At 38.0% G+C, this 20,785-nt stretch overlaps 1 protein-coding gene and 1 pseudogene across 5 annotated transcripts; both read right to left on the reverse strand.

Annotated features, from left to right (window-relative positions):
* Positions 1-1,241: 1,241 nt before the first annotated feature.
* LOC133690554 (probable leucine-rich repeat receptor-like protein kinase At1g35710) lies at positions 1,242-17,810 on the reverse strand (annotated as a pseudogene).
* LOC133692866 (serine/arginine-rich splicing factor SC35-like) lies at positions 15,564-19,931 on the reverse strand. 5 transcript variants are annotated; one of them, XR_009842002.1, is made up of 11 exons: positions 19,694-19,931; positions 19,518-19,596; positions 19,356-19,435; positions 19,173-19,239; positions 18,538-18,609; positions 18,138-18,341; positions 17,874-18,032; positions 17,748-17,791; positions 17,565-17,666; positions 17,162-17,329; positions 16,077-17,040 (listed from the first exon to the last, which is right to left on the reverse strand). XR_009842002.1 is itself a non-coding variant. In XM_062114029.1 (8 exons), the coding sequence occupies exons 1-7, from the start codon at positions 19,914-19,916 to the stop codon at positions 17,903-17,905; spliced, it is 855 nt and encodes a 284-aa protein (XP_061970013.1). In that variant the 5' UTR covers positions 19,917-19,931; the 3' UTR covers positions 17,659-17,791; positions 17,874-17,902. The 5 variants fall into 5 exon arrangements, 1 of the variants encoding a protein (XP_061970013.1); XR_009842003.1 differs by lacking the exon at positions 17,162-17,329; XR_009842001.1 differs by having other exon boundaries at positions 17,162-17,666.
* Positions 19,932-20,785: the final 854 nt, after the last annotated feature.

Consider the following 20,785-nt stretch of genomic DNA (forward strand, 5'->3'; position numbering starts at 1 on the left):
CTAGGAGAAAAAACGCATTTTAAAAAAGGGTCTCAATCAGGTTTTGCCGGGTCGTCCTGGTCACGGGTTAACCCGGGTTTTTCAGGTTTTTGCTCATCCTGGTCTTTTGTCATACCTGTACCGGTCCAGCCATCGGGTCAACCGGCTCCCAGTCGACTTGCCTTGTTAGTTCAGGTTTAATAACTATGCTTATGGGTAAGATTTTTAATATATTTATATCTTATGATTAAATTTTTATATTTTATTTATTGAGTTTCACTTACTTATTATTTAATATTAAATTAAGAATGCATATTTATTAAATAATAAATATTATATATATATATATGTGTGTGTATTACATCAATATTAAAATAGTTACATATTAAATAAAATTTAAAAACTATAAATATTTTATATATAAGTATATACCTTTTGAATTAAATTTCGAACAAGATTTGATATATATATATATATATATATATATATATATTACTCATTGAATAGAATAAAATTAATTCATTCTAGTTGATCGGATAATATCCACTGAATTTGATAGGGCACGTATCTTTGGTTAGAAAAGCGAGTTTTCATGTTTTATCCGCACAGTATATTTGTATGTTATTAATTCGGTTTTCTTTCTCTTAAAGCATCTTCAATGCAATAGCCAAAACAAAAGCCAAGAGACTATAACTAATATTAATTTAGCATATGATCTGTTAATTTTAGCAGCTCCAACACGATAGCTAAAATCCTCCTCTTCTTCTTTTTCATGTAAAGAGCCAATTTTAAAACTCGGTCTGGCCGGCGTACTCTTCGGTTATCCATAAATAACAATTATAATTTTACTAACAATTTAACACAACAAATAATTACCAAATTCTTTGATGTATTTAATCTTATAGCTACGTACAGACATAACTCATTTAATTTGTGAACTTTACAGTAACTTACTTTTTTCACTGCACAAAAAAATAAACACTCATCTCACCATATGATCCATATATTGTCTTTTAAGGCAGCTGTAGAGGGTCTATACATTTGGATATTTTAGAGCTTGTGCCCGGAGCCGGGAACCTGGGCTCGTGCCTGTGCTCGAGCTGAGTTAATGTTTTAATTACTATCCTTTAATTTTCTACTATTAACGAGAAAAACTAGAAAGAAAAACCTAAAACTGATAAAAAAAAAGCGGCTAAAATACATTATTATATGCGACGCCAGGAGAATTAATCTAAAAACCTAATAATTGTTTCCAACCATAATTATTCACTCATACGCATAGCATCTGTACATGAAAATGCTATTTTCGCAACTCTGACTACCTTTTCTGCTGCTGTACGTGTAGGAGGCAAGAGGCGTCCATCCAACAAATCCTTCAGCAGTAAATGATGGGGCATTTTTGTCGCCGAGGATGATGAAGTCAATGACGAGATGAGATCGCTCGGATGCCTTCCCATAAGTATTTCTAGTGATACCACTCCAAAGCTGTATATGTCGCATTTTTCATTCACTTCCATTGTGTAGGCAAGCTCTGCGAGGGAAGATTTTTTCTTATATTCTTTATGGTAAGTTATGATGTCAGTTTTTATGTTGTTTTTGTAGCATAGAAAGGATGAATAGCTATATGGGATGCCTGTTAAGCGTAGTCTTCAGTTATCCATAAACAGTTACGATCCCAAGAAAATGTAAACCTAAGTTTAGTAGCACGCCAAGGATGTCCAGTTAGATGAGTCAGGCTTTAAAATCCTAGCAGTGTCGAAGTCAGAGACAGGAGCCTCATATTCTCCGTCCAACAGAATAGTTTTGCTTGATATGTCACGATGTATTATTGGAGGCGAGCAGTCATGGTGCATATAAGAAAGAGCATTAGCCACTCCTGTAACAATATTTATTCGCCTAATCCAATCACATGCTATTGCCTCTTCATCTCCCTTAAGTAACATTTCCAGGCTTCCAGGTTCCAAGAACTCATAAACCAAGAATGAATGTCGCGGATGTGAACAAAAGCCGTAGAGTTTCACTATTTATTGCGATGACGTGTCTTTGTCAAGGTACGAATCTCACTAATAAAAGCTCTTGAATTGGCAAACTGACCATCCAATTGTGTTGTAATTTATGGCTAATAGCCAAATACAGGAGTGGAGGGGAATGATGGCATCTGTCTTTTTAGTATTTGTTTCTTGTTTTGTTGCCAGGTTGCGGGTGCGAGGGGCACGCTATTGCGGTATAGTAAAAAAATATTTAAAAAATTATTAATATTTTTTGAATGGTTAGAATTTTTTAGACATTAGGTTTTCTGTTTAAAATCTACTATAAATATATATTATGTAACTCTATTTTGATATAATAAAAAATAAAAACTTCTCATTTCTGTAAATATAAATATATTGTCAAACCATGAGTTATTTCTAGTTTCTTTTTTATTTGGCAGTCCTGCAGTTTTTTTCACAGCAAATCGCAAATGAAATTTCTTCACAGCAAGAACCTATCCTGTCAAGAGCACAACCTTATAAACACTTCCTTGTCCCCCTACGCCGATGCAAAATTTGGGGTTAAATCCCTCAGTAGCAATGATATTACACCATTTTCTCGTCATAGCTCCATATTGCAAAGATGTTTTGATTTTCTGCTTGCTTTGCCTCGTCTTTCTGTTTTTGCACACTTCGACAAAGAGAATAAAAGATTCCAACAATGCCGAGGAGAAGAAAAGGTGTGCAAGCAGAAGGGACAACAATTACAATAATGATTTTGCTATGCCCTTTTGGACGCAGATTGTAGCTCAGTGACGAGGGGCAGGTCTTCAAACTAGATATATTTCCGCACAAACCTTTGTTATTTTTAAATGCCTCTACAGATGCCTCATAAAAGGCTTTGCTGTTGGGAATCAATCCCTCTAACTCATTGTTGCATACATCCACCGCCGTCAAGCTTCGTGTATATATGGATAAAGTGGCCGGAACCGGAAGAGAACCAGACAACATATTGTGGGAGACATTTAAAATCTGTAGAACTAGAACCTTTATATCTCCAAGTTGTTGTGGTATCTCTCCTCCAAGCAAATTCCAACTGAGGTCAAGACTTTCTAAAGTGTACGCGTTGCCAATTTCAGAAGGAATTGAACCGCTTAGGTTGTTTGCTGCTAGGTTGACATGTTCAAGATCAGCCAACATTCCAATTTCCAAAGGAATGTCACCTGAAAGTTGATTATCGTTAAGAGTAAATTGAAACAGTTCTGTCAACTTCCCCAATTCCTTGGGAATCTTCCCAAATTCCTAGGGAATCTTCCCAGCTAGATTATTTAGTGAAAGGTCAAGAACATGAAGCCGAGCTGCCTTTCTAAGATCTTGCGGTATCTGGCCAGAGATATTATTGTTTGATAGTTTTAAACTTGTCAGGCTGTAGATATTATTGTTTGATAGTTTTAAACTTGTCAGGCTGTAACACTCCCCCCATTTCCATGAAAGCTCACCAAATAAGTTGTTGTCACTCAAATCTATGTAGCCCAAGTGAGGGTATATTCCGAACTCTTCAGTTAAATTTCCTGTTAATTAAACTGTTACCTTCAAGTCTCACTCTAAACAGACTCGAGCAATTTCTCAAACTTTTAGGAATGGGACCCGTGAAATGGTTGCTTGCTGCAGAAAATTTTTGAAGCAATCCCCCGAGACATATATCTTGTGGCAAATGACCAATGAAACTGTTGCTGAACAATTGCAAAATCTTCAAACGTGTAAGATTATTGATTTCAGGAGGAATGGAGCCAGAAAAAATGTTTGAGAAGGAAAAGATGGGACAAATTTCCCAAGTTTCCTAAAGATGCTTGGAGTCTACCACTGATATGGTTATTTGATAAATCAAGAACAACTAGAGATGCTAGGAGTCCAATTTGTTGGGGTATAGAGCCTGACAGTTGGTTCTCAAAAAGGTTAAGGAGTGATAATTGTGTAAAGTTTCAATGGCAGCGGGAATTTGGCTAGTACTTAAACTGTTATTTGACAGATCAAGCATTTCAAGAGAATTCAAGAATCCAATTTCTTGAGGTATGGAACCAGAGAGCTTATTGTTATGAAGGAAGACAGTGGACAGGTTTTTCAGTTTCCCTATCGAGTGGGTGATTGTGCCAGTGATATTATTTCCATGCAAAGAGAGCACGGAAAGGCACTCCAAGGCTCCTATCTCCTGAGGTATAGAACCAGACAGTTGGTTCTCAGAAAGGTGAAGAAGCGATAGCTGTGTCAAGTTTCTGATAGCAGCAGGAACTGTGCCAGTTCGGCAATTATTTGACAAATCAAGCTGGTTAAGAGATTTCGCTGATCCAATTTCTTGGGGTATGAAACCCGAGAGTTTATTGCTATAAAAGTACAAAATGGACAAATTTCTCAAGCTCCCTATTGAAGGAGGGATTGCACCACTAAGTGTTATGTATGGACACAAGATAGTGGTAGTGACAGCCATGTCAAGCATGGCTGCTGTCAAACATGGCTGCATGGTAAGAGTCAATGGTGGGTGCCTAAACAAAGAAAACGGTGGCCACCATAATTGACTAAATAAAGAAGATTGTCTCCCATATCAGCTATAAATAGAGGGTGCTATTGAGAGCTGACATGTGAGACGTAGCAGAGAGAACAGATTGAGAACAAGAGAGAAACACAGAGAGAGAGCTAGGGAGAGTTGAGTTGAGTTGAGAAGAATTTTCTCCTCCTCCTTGTTTTGATTGTATTGTTTCAAGTTTGATTAATACAAACCAGTAGCTCCGTGGAGTAGGCAAGTTGCCGAACCACGTAAATTTGTGTGTGTTTGATTGCTTGAATGTCCCAACAACTGGTATCAGAGCTTGTTCTTGAAAAGGAGGGTGTTTGATCCAAATTCAAAAATCAAAGTTCTCAAAACGTGTTTTTTAACATACCATCGTGTAGAGCAAGGAAAGACGAATTCACTGGTGAAAATCCGGCGAAGAACCGACGTCCTGCATGCCCACACGCGCCCACACGCGCCGACGAAGCCACTGCCTACGCGCGCCCACGCGCAGCACGCTCTCCACGCGTCGTCTCTACCCGGATACCTGCATCTGAACCGGGTTGACCCGCCACGTCATCCACCACGCCAGCCAAATCGTACAGTCTCCTGCCACGTCACCTGACACCTCAGCACGCCAACGACCACGTCATCAGACCAGTCAGCAGCCACGTCAGATACTGCCACGCCAGCAAGAATCGCGCGTGCATTTGCCACGTCAGCAAAGTGGGTCCTAGTTGGTCTACGTGGAGGGCACGTCATCTTGCCACGTCATCAAAAGTGGGTTTTGATCCAGTGCTTCGCAGACACTATTCTGGCCTGACACACGGCTTCATCTGCACCGTCCGTTGACCAAAAATTTGATTGTTAAGATCTGAGCCATCCGAAGTCCGATTGGGGTGATCTCAGTGTCGTTTCTAATAGTTTTGGCCGTTCCGGACACATCTGTAAGGTCAGATTTGACAAATTCAAATCAGAGATATAGTAAAAATGGCAGATGAAATAAAGGCTGCGGGAATTGAAAAATTTGATGGATCAGATTTTGGATATTGGAAAATGCAAATTGAAGACTATTTATATGGGAAGAAACTTCATCTTCCTCTCTTGGGGAGCAAACCGGAGAATATGCCAGAAGAAGATTGGTTGCTTCTTGATAGACAAGTTTTGGGTATTATCCGGCTATCCTTATCAAGAAGAGTTGCTCACAATGTTACGAAAGAAAGATCCACTGCAAGACTAATGGAAGCCTTGTCTGGGATGTATGAAAAGCCCTCGGCAAACAATAAAGTGCACTTGATGAAGAAGTTGGTCAACTTGAAAATGACAGAAGGCACCTCCGTCACACAACATCTCAACTTTAATACCATCACAAATCAATTGTCATCTGTAGAGATTGAGTTTGATGATGAGATCCATGCACTCATTTTGCTAGCTTCACTTCCAAGCAGTTGGGAAGGTATGAGGACAGCCGTGAGCAACTCAGCTGGAAAATCCAAACTGAAATACGATGACATCCGAGACTTGATTTTAGCTGAAGAAGTGCGAAGGAAAGACTCAGGTGAAAGTTCAAGTTCAGGATCAGCTCTCAACATTAACACTCAAGGGAGGAGACAGGATAGAGGATTATCTAGAGGCAGATCCAAATCAAGATACAGAAGTAAAAGCAAGTCCGGACCCAGAAAGCAGGTTGAATGTTGGAATTGTGGCAAACCTGGTCATTTCATGAGGAATTGCACAAAACCGAAAAAACCTGAAATTGACTCTGCAAACGCTACCACAGATGAGGTGCAAGACGCTTTGATTCTTGCTGTACAAAGTCCAATTGATGATTGGATTCTTGATTCTGGTGCTTCATTCTACTGTACACCACACCATGAGATGATGCAAAACTATGTTGCTGGAGATCACGGTGTAGTCTATCTGGCCGATGGACAACCAATGAAGATTGTAGGTATTGGAGAAGTGCAGATCAAAACAATGAATGGATCTACGTGGAACTTGCAAAATGTAAGGCATGTTCCTGGACTCAAGAAGAAGTTGATCTCAGTCGGACAACTTGATGAGAGTGGTCATTCAATCCTTTTTTCTGGAGGTATGTGGAAGGTATCAAAGGGAGCAATGGTTTTGGCTCGTGGAAAGAAAACTGGCACCCTGTATATGACCACAAGATGTGAAGATATTATTGCCTCTACTGAAGCAGAAAATCAAGCGCAACTATGGCACTGTAGACTCGGCCATATGAGTCAAAAGGGGATGAAGATACTTCAGTCGAAGGGAAAACTGCCAGAGCTTAAAAATGTTGATCTAGACATTTGTGAAAGCTGTGTTCTTGGAAAACAGAAGAAGCTCAGTTTCTTAAAGGTTGGCAGGGCCTTAAGACCAAGAAAGCTAGAACTGGTGCACACAGATTTATGGGGACCTTCTCCAGTGGCATCTCTTGGAGGTTCTCGGTATTACGTAACTTTCATTGATGATTTCAGCAGAAAGGTATGGGTCTACTTTCTGAAAAATAAATCTGATGTGTTCGAAACATTCAAGAAGTGGAAGGCTATGGTTGAGAATGAATCAGGTTTGAAGTTGAAATGCTTAAGATCTGATAATGGAGGAGAATACATTGATGGAGGTTTCAAGGAGTATTGTGTTGTTAATGGTATCAGAATGGAAAAGACCATTCCAGGCACACCACAACAGAATGGCATTGCTGAAAGAATGAACCGGACCATCAATGAACGAGCTAGAAGCATGAGGTTGCATTCAGGGCTACCTCAAACATTCTGGGCTGACGCAGTTCATACTACAGTTTACTTGATCAACCGTGGACCATCAGTTCCTTTGGAGTTCAGATTGCCCGAGGAAGTATGGAGAGGAAAAGAGGTACAACTCTCTCATTTAAAGGTCTTTGGGTGTGTTTCCTATGTGCATATAGATTCTGATGCTCGCAACAAGCTAGATGCCAAATCCAAGAAATGTTTCTTTATTGGCTATGGAGATGAAGAATTTGGATTTCGGTTCTGGGATAATCAGAACAGAAAGATTATCAGAAGCAGGAATGTGATCTTCAATGAGAAAGTTTTGTACAAAGACAGATCAAGTGCAGAAACAGATATGACTGATTCAGATACAAGTCCACAAAAATCTGAATTCATAAGGTTTGAAGGCCTTCCCGATGTTACCGAGCAAAACACAACTCAAGAGTCTTTACAAGAAGATTCAAGCACATCTGTACCCGCCACTACACAAGACGATGCAGAACCAAGTGAACCAATTGTTTATGTTCGCAGGTCTTCAAGGACTATAAAGCCCCCACAACGGTTCACACTTCTACTGAATTATATTTTACTGACAGATGGTGGTGAGCCGCTAAGTTATGAAGAATCCTTACAAGATGGAAACTCAAGCAAGTGGGAGTTAGCCATGAAGGATGAGATGAGTTCGTTGCTGAAGAACAAAACCTGGGAGCTGACCACACTACCTGAAGGAAAGAAGGCTTTGCAAAACAAGTGGGTCTACAGAGTAAAGACTGAGCATGATGGAAGCAAACGGTTCAAGGCAAGACTTGTTGTAAAAGGGTTTCAACAAAAGAAAGGGATTGACTACTCTGAGATATTTTCTCCAGTTGTGAAGCTTACAACAATCAGAGTTGTTCTGGGGATAGTAGCAGCAGAGAATTTACATCTTGAACAATTAGATGTAAAAACAGCTTTTCTTCATGGAGAATTGGAGGAAGACATTTACATGCAACAACCAGAGGGGTTTGAAATACGAGGAAAGGAGAACCAAGTCTGCAAGCTAAAGAAAAGCCTATACGGTTTGAAGCAAGCTCCAAGACAGTGGTACAAGAAGTTTGACAACTTCATGTGTAGTTCGGGATACACAAGATGCCAGGCTGATCACTGTTGCTATGTCAAACATTTTGACAACTCCTACATCATTCTACTATTATATGTGGATGATATGTTGATTGCAGGATCCAACATTGAGGAGATTGACAAGCTGAAACAACAATTGTCAAAACAGTTTGAAATGAAGGATCTGGGAGCTGCTAAACAAATACTTGGCATGAGAATCATTAGAGATCAAGACAAAGGCATACTAAAGCTTTCACAAACAGAGTATGTCAAGAAGGTTCTCAACAGGTTTAGTATGGATAATGCTAAACCAGTAAGTACACCTCTGGGGAATCATTTCAAGCTCAGCAAAGACCAGTCACCAAAAACTGAGCTAGAAAGTGGATACATGGATAAGATTCCATACGCCTCAGCTATCGGCTCTTTGATGTATGCTATGGTCTGTACTAGACCAGACATTGCCCATGCAGTGGGAGTTGTAAGCCGATATATGAGCAATCCTGGAAAACAACATTGGGAGGCGGTGAAATGGATCATGAGATACTTAAAAGGTTCATCAGAGACATGTCTTACTTTCACAGCTGGTGGTTTGAAACTTGAAGGTTTTGTAGACGCTGATCTAGCAGGAGATGTTGATAGCAGAAAGAGCACTACAGGATATGTATATACTCTAGGAGGGACTGCTGTTTCCTGGAGTTCTTCCTTGCAAAAGATCGTCGCTCTTTCAACAACAAAAGCTGAATATGTTGCAGTCTCAGAATCTGCAAAAGAGATCGTATGGCTGCAGAGTTTTCTGAAAGAATTGGGCAAGATGAAGAAAAAGGGTACTTTGTATAGCGACAGTCAGAGTGCAATCTTCCTTGCCAAGAATCCAGCATTTCACTCCAGGACGAAGCATATTCAGATCAAATATCACTTCATCCGACAATTGCTAGACGAGGAGCAACTGATGCTAGAAAAGATCTGCGGAAGCAAGAATCCAGCTGACATGTTAACCAAAGGAGTTACTCTTGATAAACTGAAGCTGTGTAAAGCTTCAGTTGGTCTCAGAGATTAAAAGACAGATCTAGCACCATTTGTGTCCAAGTGGGAGATTGTTATGTATGGACACAAGATAGTGGTAGTGGCAGCCATGTCAAGCATGGCTGCTGTCAAACATGGCTGCATGGTAAGAGTCAATGGTGGGTGCCTAAACAAAGAAAACGGTGGCCACCATAATTGACTAAATAAAGAAGATTGTCTCCCATATCAGCTATAAATAGAGGGTGCTATTGAGAGCTGACATGTGAGACGTAGCAGAGAGAACAGATTGAGAACAAGAGAGAAACACAGAGAGAGAGCTAGGGAGAGTTGAGTTGAGTTGAGAAGAATTTTCTCCTCCTCCTTGTTTTGATTGTATTGTTTCAAGTTTGATTAATACAAACCAGTAGCTCCGTGGAGTAGGCAAGTTGCCGAACCACGTAAATTTGTGTGTGTTTGATTGCTTGAATGTCCCAACACTAAGATTGTTTTCACATAAGGAAAGTTGTGAAAGATTTGTCAAGGTTCCTATCTAAAAAGGCTCACATTGCTAGGAGGACCTTTCAAGAGGGATATGCACTGATGGAGAGCTTGATCTGCATAAAGAAGTATTTATAAGGGGAAAAAATTAAACTTCTTACTGACTAAAACCAAGAGCAAATTGATCAGTGGTTGACCACTGTTTGGGAACACTCGACCACTGGTTGCCTTCCTCGATCTTTATTGGGATTTCATTTCAGCTGACTTTTGAGTGGTTTTTTAAGTCAGATGTAACAAAAACTCGCTTTCATGAAAACCACGATTGCAGCCCATTAATGTAACTGTAATAAAATAAAATAAAATAAAAAATAGATGATATAACAATAAATCAACCTTCATCAATTTAATGGTCAAAGCTGACACATAAAACACAATATTTGTCTATTAATCATAACATTATGTCATCAACAATACATCCTTAAATATTTTAAAAAATAAAAATGTCACAAGTCTATTTATCGGAGTGACCATTTGGTCTTTCTATAAATAGAGGCCTTCGCTCTAATAAAGAATGACACTCACTCTCATAACAAAATACACTCTTTAAGATGCCGATGCCGTTCTATGCTTGAAACCTTACATTATACGAGGTGAAGCCTTGTACCCTGTAGGATTTCATCAATAATACTTTGAAAACAAGTCAAATGTGTCTTCGAGGTACTTTTCAAATCTTTAAATCTCGCCATGTGATACATAAAGAAAAATCTCAGGCATCAAAATCCTGACTTGTATTCGTGAAAAATTCATTTTTGTTATTCTTTTGTGTTTGTTTAATTTCAAGCATGAAGTTTGTAGGTACAATTACTTCTAATATTTTACACCCGGCAACAGCCCAATCTGTTTGAAGTGAAAGAAAAAAAATTCAAGGTGGAATTCTGCAAATAAATCCTTGATAGTTTTGTGATTTTTTACTTTCTTTTTTTTAAGTTAATATAACTTTTATATGACATATAGTTATTAAACTGATTATATAGATTGACTCGGTAAATTATGTAACCCGAAATCCAATCTAGATTGGATTTTATTTTAAACTAGTTTTAAAATTAATAAAGTTAAACTTGAGTAATGAGTTAACAAATTGACATATGATTTAATTGACTTGATCAAATCAGGTTTAAACAAAACCAAAAAAATAAACTAAAATAATATAATTTAAAAAAAAATTATATATTTAGATTAGCCCCACTTACTAATAACTTGAGTTTTTTTTCATATTAGATTTCGAGTTTGATCTAACAAAATATAATGTGATATTATTATATGCATCGGAAAAAATGGATTTCAATCCAAAGAACTTAACTATAGTTATTTGGATTGAAATCAAAAAAGGAAAATTAATCCAAATACTTTCAACCGAGAGAGAGAGAGAGAGCTACACGTACATTTCATTACAGATTCTACTCTCTTCCGCTTGGGCGTTTCAATTTCCCTGATACCTTGAATATTTGACTTATTTAAGACAGTAAACATGGTTCTGAGTTTCCATAGCTTCAGGTTCAGGCCCGCTTTTTAATGAAAACTCCATACTTTGTAGTCCTTGGAGGTTTGATGATCTGGGTCTTTTAACTCTTGCCAGGCCTCTTTCTTGAGAGCGCTTCTTATTCTCTCTTCTTCGAGTCGGTATGTTAAAATGGTTAACGACTTAACATCCGCTTGTATCTCTTATTGCTATCCCATTATTCTTTTCAGCCAATCTGCAACAACAAAGTTATGATCACTTAGCCATGAAAGTTGCTAGTTATATCTCTCTCTCAATTTCTTCTACTTCCCTCCCTCAATTTTCTTATAAGCTCTTGTTTGTTAAGGAAAACAATTGGTATTAGAGCCAGCGATTCACGGCTACTGAAACCATAGTAAGATCAACATAAAAACAATTGGTGAAACGTGTAGAGGACGAGCGAATGCAACAACTACATGAAAGACTACAAGAAATGGCAGATAATCAGGCCAAAAAGAATTAACAATTCAAATTGAAGTTGGACTCTATTGCAGCTATCTTAAAGATACTTACGAGAGGCATGAAGGTTGATAAAGAAGGTAGGTCTAGCATGGATTCTAATGGACCCATTTCTCATCACAGAGTTAATCAAAGAAGAGAGGGCACATGAAATCAAGAAATTCAAAGAGGAGATATACTGGAACTTGTCTAGGGTATAGTTACCAGCCTTTTGTGGGGATAATCCAAGATGTTGGATAAGGAAACGTGAGAAGTTCTTCAAAATGAACTTCATTTCAATCTAACAATGGGTGGAGATGGCTTCATTATATTTGGACGGCACGAAAGAGATTTGGTATAAAGGATTTTTGTGTGGAGGAGAGTATTTAGCCAGTTGGGAAGAATTTATGAAGGCTCTTTACATGAGATTTGACAGTAGAGATGTAGTGGAGGGATTCAACAAACTTGTGTAAAAAAAAGTGTGGAGGAATATGTTGAAAGGTCTGAAGAACTAACTTAAGTCGTTAATGAGTGCATTGCAGCTGCCAAAATACATAAAAGCTTGAAAGAAGCTAATTGTGGGATAACATTACAATTTTTTTTCATTAGAGGCAGTTGAAGAACCAAGACTGGTTGTGCAAGATGCTGCAGCCAAGGCTTTACTGGATGAATTTGAAGAATTTTTCTCAGAGCCAACACAATTACCACTAGCAAGAACCTTGGTTCATAAGATTTCATTTATTCCTGGGTCTAAACCAGTTAATATAAAACACTACAAAAAAATTTATGTGCATAAAGAAAAGATTGAATGATTGGTGAAAGAGATGTTACACGATGGAGTCCTTTTGCTTCTTAAGTTTTCCTTGTGAAAAATAAGGATAACACCCGAAGATCTTGCATTGATTACAGGCATCTCAATGATTTGACAATCAAGAACAAGTTTTATATTCCCATAATTAATGATCTCATGGATGAGCTACATGGATAACATTTTTTTTTTCAAATTGGATCTCAGATCAAGTTATTATCAAGTAACGATGCATGAAGATGATGTAGGGAAAACTTCATTCAGAACTTACCATGGACATTATGAGTTCAAGGTAAGGTTATTTGGGTTAACAAATGTCCCAGTTACATTTTAGGCTCTTATGAATGCTATACTGGAACCATTTTTAAGAATTTTTTTTGTTAGTATTCTTTGATGATATATTGGTGAATAGTTCTTCATTTGAATTGTATCTTCAACATCTAATATATTGGTGTATAGTTCTTTCATTTGTGTGAATAAAAGAGAACTAAGAAGAAAGAGAGAAGTAATGATGCTACAAAACGAGGGAGGGATGTGAGTAGAAACAAGATTACAGGGCCCTTTTTTTACTTGTCTTTGTGCTTCATGGAATGCTTGTATACCTTGAACATCTCTTTTCGTCTGTAATGCTTCTGCGGAAGCTTTTTGAAAGGCTCTGTTGTCAGGAATGGAACCTTGCAACTCGCTGTGGGATATATCGATAAACCCCGCATTTGTCCAAAACTGCCTGGAATAAAATAGAAGGATTGTTGTGGGAGAGATTAAGCGTCTCCAAGCTCTACAAACTGCTTAATTGTAGGGGTATCTCTCCGCTAAGAAAGTTGTGACTCAAGTCTAGCTGGGACAAATGCACTGACTTCCCCAACTGTATTGGGTTTATGTGCAAAAAATTGCTGCTGCTCAAGTAGATAAGTTTAAGGAAGTTTTCAAAAAATCCTGGAATTGGCTGGTTCAATCTGTTCAGACAGTTCCAGATGCTCGAGATCATTCAATAATCCAAATTCTGAAGGAACAAGTTTGATTTCCATTTAAATATTTCAACAAATTTAACTTTTCCTATTCCTTTGGAACCCCCCTACTGATTGATTTGAAGAAAGATCAAGTGCTTGAAGCTGAGCGGCATTTCCAATCTCAGGAGGTATCCAACTGCTAATGTTGTTTCCTGCAATATTCAAGGTGGCTAACCACTTCCCGAGAGAAAAGACAGAACTCTTCCTTTAGTCGAAAATATCTACTTGAATCTCTCAACAGCGGACGATTCTATCCGGAGTAGCTGCTTCCGTAAGAGAAGGCACGCCAGCCAGCCGGGGCAGAGGAATCCATTTCTATTAGATATGCGTCGAAGGACTAGAGGAAGATGTTCGCAATCACAGAGGCTTTGGAATTTACAAGGGCCTTTCAGATCTCTGCCCGGCCTGAGAAATTCCGTATGCTAGAATTTTGTATGATGGAACCACATTATCCTTGGTGCCAACTCAAGATAGGCTTATGGAGCTCTGTGTATCAGCAAACAGGAATCATCAAGGTATTTAAGCAAATAGATATTGAGTCTGTTTGGCTAAGAGTTTGTGGTTGCGTTTAGCATATAACAGTGATAACATAGTGTTTGGTTAAGAAATAAGCCGTGATTTTTATACGTGGGACCTACCATTATCTGCGTTGAAAACACGGTTTTGTTGAAGCAGAATTTACATGCTTTCTGTCGCGTTTTTTCTTCTCTGTTGCATGCTTTCACACATCAAGCAAATTGCTGCACTGTTCATGCCAATTAATTTGCGTGAATAATGCAGTATGTTGCACTATTCGTGTCAACAGTACAGCATGTTGCTCTTTTGATGCTAATTAATGTTGCACTATTCATGCTAATTAATTTGTGTGAACAGTGCTGTGCAAATTGCTGCACTGTTCATGCCAATTAATTTGCGTGGATGGTGCAGCATGTTGCACTATTCGCGTCAACAGTACAGCATGTTGCTGCACTATTCATGCTAATTAATTTGTGTGAACACTGCAGTGCTGCACTGTTCACGCAAATTAATTAGTGTGAATAGTACATGCTGCACTGTTTGCATCAACAATGTAGCATGTTGTATTATTCTGGCCAAATCGGTTCGGTTCAAAACTTAAAATATATTAAAACGGGTTCAATCCAATAAAATAAAAATTATTTTAATTGTATTTTATTTGAAAAACTAGTATTTAATATTATTCAATATTTAACTACATAAATTAGACAAAGATCGCTTGATGACGTAGCATTTGTAGAATTGTAGATATTTTAATGGAACAATAAAAAATATTTTATATAAAGTATTATTTATTTTATTATATAATATCAATAGTTAAATCTATAAAATTTTAAATTAAAAACCATCAATATATATATATATATATATATTATTTTATAACCTCAATTTCAAAAGTATTCTTAACTAAACAGATTAAACTACTTTTTGCTTAACTTCAATTTCAACATCAGTTTTAACCAAACATCTATTTTTTCAAATCAACCTTAACTAAAAGTATTTTTTATAAAACAATTTTTTTCAAACCACAACAGCTACCGCAATACCAAACACACTCATAATCCATTTAATTGCAAAAATTTTCATAATGAAACAATTGATACTAATACTAATAAGGATAAGTATATAAAAGAACCTTTTTTTTTGTTGTAATTACTATGATGCAATTGGAGCTTATCGCAGAAAAAAATCAATTTAGAAAACCCTTCGTGGCTTCGGTGGCAACTAGATGAAAAGCTTGTTGCTTCAAGAGAAGCTCCCATATCGAAGGTTACTTTGGATCTGTAGGTATCTATCATGAGATTGGACATTTTTCCAAGTTAAATGAGATTTTACCGGAGTTTGTTGTGGCTCAGATCCATGAATTGAAGGTTTTGATAGACGCCAAAATCTTCAGAAATATTTCCAGCCAGTTGGTTTACTTCAGGTGGGCTCTTACAAAGCTTTTGCAATCTCTCAAGCTTTTGGGGATTGGACCTGTGAGTTTGTTGTTATTGACAGAAGTTTTGAAGTGATTGAGTTTGGCAAATGTTTTTGGCAAAAGCCAAAACGAACTTTTTTAAGATATGCCTTCTCTTCAGAAATAGAGCCGGAGAGTAGGTTGTTGCGAAGAATACACTTCCAGGTTGGTCAAATTACCAATTGAAGCAGGAACCGGGCCGCTCAATTGATTGTTGCCCAACTCTAGATCAACAAAAGACTCCAAGTTTCCTAGCTCTTCAGGAAGGGAGCCAGAAAGTCGATTTTTGTAGAGACGAAGATGGGTGAAATTTCTCAGGCCACCAATTGCTGCTGGAAAGAGCCGGAAAGATGGTTTCCGAAGAGGCTTAGCTGTTGGTGGGACTTCAAGTATCTGATTTCATCGGGACTCGGAGCAGAAAGTTGATTTTGGTACATGAAGAACATAATTAACTTCGTAGATCTTATTAGGGATGTGTCCTGATAGATAATTGGTATCCACGTAAAGTTCAACTAAATTGGAAAACTTTCCCATTTCCGGTGGAATGGAACCAGAAAGGTTACTTTGGTGCGAAAATAGAAAAGTCAGACACCTCAAATCTCCCAATGAAGCAGACATTTGACCACATAACTGGTTGCCAAGCAAAACTAGTTCAGAACGGACCGTAATCAACCCATTTCTTGAGGAACTGAACCAGTTAACTGATTTACAACAAGGAGGCTGATTTCAGGTTGGAGTATTCCTGGGCATCTGATTAAACGACAAATCAAGATAGATGAGTTGGAGACCTGACTGATCCGCGTGAGATGGAACCAAAGAGTTCATTTATGGCAGGACCAACATGAGAGACCAGGAAACGATGATAATGAAGCATCCGCAGACTGCCTTTGAAAACTGAATAGGCAAGGTTCATTCTAGCGATACCTCCAGCGAAGTTGCAGGAAATCCCAAGCCAGTTGCTACTCCGAACCAAACACTACCTACACTACCTAAAAGAACACGAGGAACCAAATCGCACATTCATGGTGGGTAATACAAAATATCTTTTGGTAGAATTAACTTCCCCCTTGTCTCGATTTAAGGTAGCACTGCTCCGTGGGATCCTTCAATATTGCATCCTAATGATTCACGAGTTTCAGACGAGCTTCTCAAGCATAGATAAAGCACTTTGTTTGCAGCCCTGTTGATACTAATAAATATGTACAATCCAAACAAAACGACAAAAATGGTACCAGTTTTCATTTTATTTTGGATTTGGATCGATCCTTTTTGCCCTGAATTTCCCCTTCCGTTTAAACGTGCCAAAGAATGGAGAAGGCAGGCAGCATTGGTAGTCAATCTGTCAATGGAAACTAAACCCTTCACCAGTGGAAGTTGGCTCCAGGACCAAAGCCTCATCCAGACAAATTCTACATTAAGAGAATCAAAATATTCAAATATGGTAGTGACAATTTTTAACTCTCAGTTCAGTAATTAGCACAAAATTTGAAAATCTTGCTGTCTGGGCAGAAAAGAGATCCAGAACTTAACAGTCATGCATTACTATCGGTTGGTGAAGTACCAGAAGTAATTGGTAAAAACCACAGCATCACCAAGCCAAATCAAGACTGTCATAGTAAAATTGTTAGAAGAGCAGATTGGGCAGCATTGATATCAAATCATTTGAGGCGGCGTTGTCATTCACACTTCCCAAAAACACTATTAAGGCCAATATAAACGATCCACAATTAAACATTTAGTAATAGAATTGGGTGTGGCAATCATAATGGAATGAGAGATAACTCAAGGGGGAAGTAATGAACCAAGGAATTGCAGTGGGAAGGAACAAAAGAGGAAAGGGAAAGGAATCCGCCCATGGGCAGTAAAGTTTCAGCAATTGCAAGCAACTAAGCTGGAATGCAAAAGCAATAGCATGTGAATGAGCAAGAAACACCTGGGAGACTGAGACAGCATCAGGCAAAAAGGGCAGGCGAAAGCTTCCATCAAGCCTAATTTTGGAAAGTAATGCAGCAAGTTGAACATTGAAATATGCAACCTTCAAAAGCATAAATTGATTAAACCTGACATGCAATGTTTCATCCATCAAAAAGATAATCTAGCATGTCATTACTCTTACAAAAGTAGGGACACGCCACTCAAAGAGCAGAATTCCCACCACTCCTGCACAGGTGGAAATCATAATGTTAAGGGTTCAGCTATTACTGAAGAATATAACCAATCATTCAAAAAGCACGGGACTCACATCAGTATCAGATCTTCCTGCAAATAGGCTCAAGAATCCACCGGTTCATCATGAGGAGAGATGCTCTTTGAAGTAGGAGAGTGTTTGTTATCATTGTGTCCATTAGGACTTTCATCCCTGAGATGAGCCTTGCGTGGAGGACTCCTTGGAGAATCAGGGCTGTGCCAAGCAGGGAAAGCATGCCAACATCAATCAAGTTTCCAATCAGATAAACAACTTACAAGCAATTTGGATGATGGGAAAAGTATAAGAATGATCTCGTACCTTCCATGAGACAGGCTCCGACTGCGTCGTTCCTCATAATATCCTCTACCACGGTCTTTGCGGCGATCAGGGCTGCAACTCACACTTCGGCGATGATAATCTTTATCCCTACCTCGATTCCCATCCCGTTCATATCGATCCCTGCTTCTACTGCGACTTCTCCTTCTGTAATCCCTGTCCCGGTCCCTGTAGCCATCCCGATACCTGAAAAATGTTTGCGAGACATCACAGGCAGTGAAACCACAATACACTGAGTCACATTTACAAGCTTTCAAGGTGGAATCAATTTGCACGAGCAATAGCATCCCCTCCTAACTGTTTATTTCAACCTGAATCTTCACAATATAAACAGAAAGTCAAAGTTTGATCTTATAAATAAAAATCCGAGCAAGATCCTTACTTTGGACGAGGGCTGCGGCTTCTGGACCTACTCTTTATCTTTGAAGTTGATTCCACTATCCTCCCATCCCGACTGAAAATAAAAACAGCATAACTGAATTAGAAGGTGAAAAACCCTGGCATAACGATTACTTAAAGAAGAAAATACAACTTTCTAATCAGTTTGAAAAAAAATCTATTGCAAGATAACAATACAGCAAACAGAAGTAGAAATTTGAAATTGAAAACAAGGAAACAGAGAAAAAAGTATGCCCAGGTGAATAGAAAGATAATAATTTCAAAGAAGTGAAAAAGAACAAATAGAAAGATTCCCTCTAAAATAACCTGAAAACAAGAAATTAAAATAGAGTAATATACAAGGTTACTTGCTAATTACAAGCAAAATAGTGCTCATTTCGATCAATAACAATTAATTACCTAATCCAAATTGTAGATTATGTCAAGTATAATTCAATTATGATGTATAATACAATTCTCAAACTATCATCCAACCAAATACAACACAACTGTGGATGCTAGAAGAATCATAACTTATTCAATATAACCACAATAATCGACCAAGCAAGCATCCAATTAACCCTTTTCTCCCACATTATATAAACTCAAACCGAGTTAAAAGTGTTTTTAACTACTCACATTCGCTCCGCATTAGGACCATACTTGGCAAATTGCACCATAATCTCTCTCCCGTCCACAGCTCTCCCTACAAAGAGAGAAATCCAAGTTACAAATTAATAAACCCTAAATTTCAAAAAAAAAATGAACACAACAATTTGAGTGCATATAAAAATTTATATAAAAAAGAGTGAAAACACTAACCATCAAGTTTATCAACTGCCTTTTGTGCCTCATCAGCATATTTATACCTCACAAAGGCAAAACCTCTCGATTCTCCAGTCCTTTCAAAAATAAAAAACGATCGTTATTAAACACACACACACAGACACATATAAAGGTGTATGTGTAGGTTTATTTATATACCTTCGATCGCGAGGTATAAATACATCAACTACCTTGCCGTACTTGTCGAAGAGAGGGAAAAGATCGTCGGCGGTGGTGCCTGCGAGGGAGAAAGGAGAGTAATTTATGACTTATCGATGTCTTCTTATAAAAATAAGAGAGAGCAGTGAAATTGGAGAGGAGGGGAGGACAAATACGGAAAGTGATGTTGAGGACGAGGAGAGAAAAGGTGTCTCTGATATCTGGAGGACCAGATCGGCCGAAGTGCGACATGTCGCTGTGCTGCTTTGATGAGCTAGCGAGGGAGTAATGGCGAGTGTTCTGTGCGTGGCGGATTCTGAGGGCTAGGGTTTTGAATTTTGAGGTGGGAAAGGTTTGGACAGTGATTTTTGGGGCCAAAATAATAGTAGCTCGAGACATTTCATTTGGCAAATGTACCCCTGTTTTGTTTCTATAATTACGAGGGGGCTTGCACCGCTTGCCGCGTGGATTCAGTATTCGTTTCTGCTTTTCCCGCCAGCAAGGACACCGTGTTTCGAAGTTAAAGAAAAAATGGTTTATTTTTTCAGAAAGAAATAACTTTCCGTTTTTTTTTTTTTTTTGCGAAAATGCCCGTGTCTACATATAAAAGACCCATGGTCATATGGCCTTATTACAATGGAGCCTCGAAAAACCAGCCCTTCAAGGCATTTCCAAACCATCAAGTGCCGTGTGTTTGGAGCTATTTTAAGTAGAGGGCTATCACTATTTATAAAAAAACGAATCGGTGCTCCCATTTTTTAAATTATTGGTCATTTGTATGGAGATTTTTTTTTAAAAAAAAAAAAACAGCATTGTGTTATGTTAAATTATTAAAAACTTTTTATTACATCTCATCTACTTTTTAAATGAGAGATGAAAGGTTTTATCGATGTGATTTCATTCATACCAATTTTAAATTCAATCATTATCTGATCTAGTTGTTTCAAAACCGAGGAATTTCCAATTTTGAATCTTGAATTGGAAAACTAAAAACTCTTTTCTTTTTGTTTGATTTTTAAAATGATTTTTTTAAAGGTTAAGAGGATTGTTTTAATAGTTTTTTTAGTTGATTTAGCGGTCACAAATGCGAAGTTCCAAATGTGATGATCATAAAATGGATTCTAATTTAAATACATCATAGTTCATTATGTATATATTTCTCTGGGGTATCAATGAAAACCGATGATTGTTCAGAAGGTTTTTATACATTTCTAACCTAAGCATGCAGCAAACACGTGAGATTGGATTTTGATGTATTAGTATATTTT

This window comes from Populus nigra, chromosome 4 (assembly GCF_951802175.1).
Source record: "Populus nigra chromosome 4, ddPopNigr1.1, whole genome shotgun sequence".
Taxonomy (NCBI): Eukaryota; Viridiplantae; Streptophyta; class Magnoliopsida; order Malpighiales; family Salicaceae; genus Populus; species Populus nigra.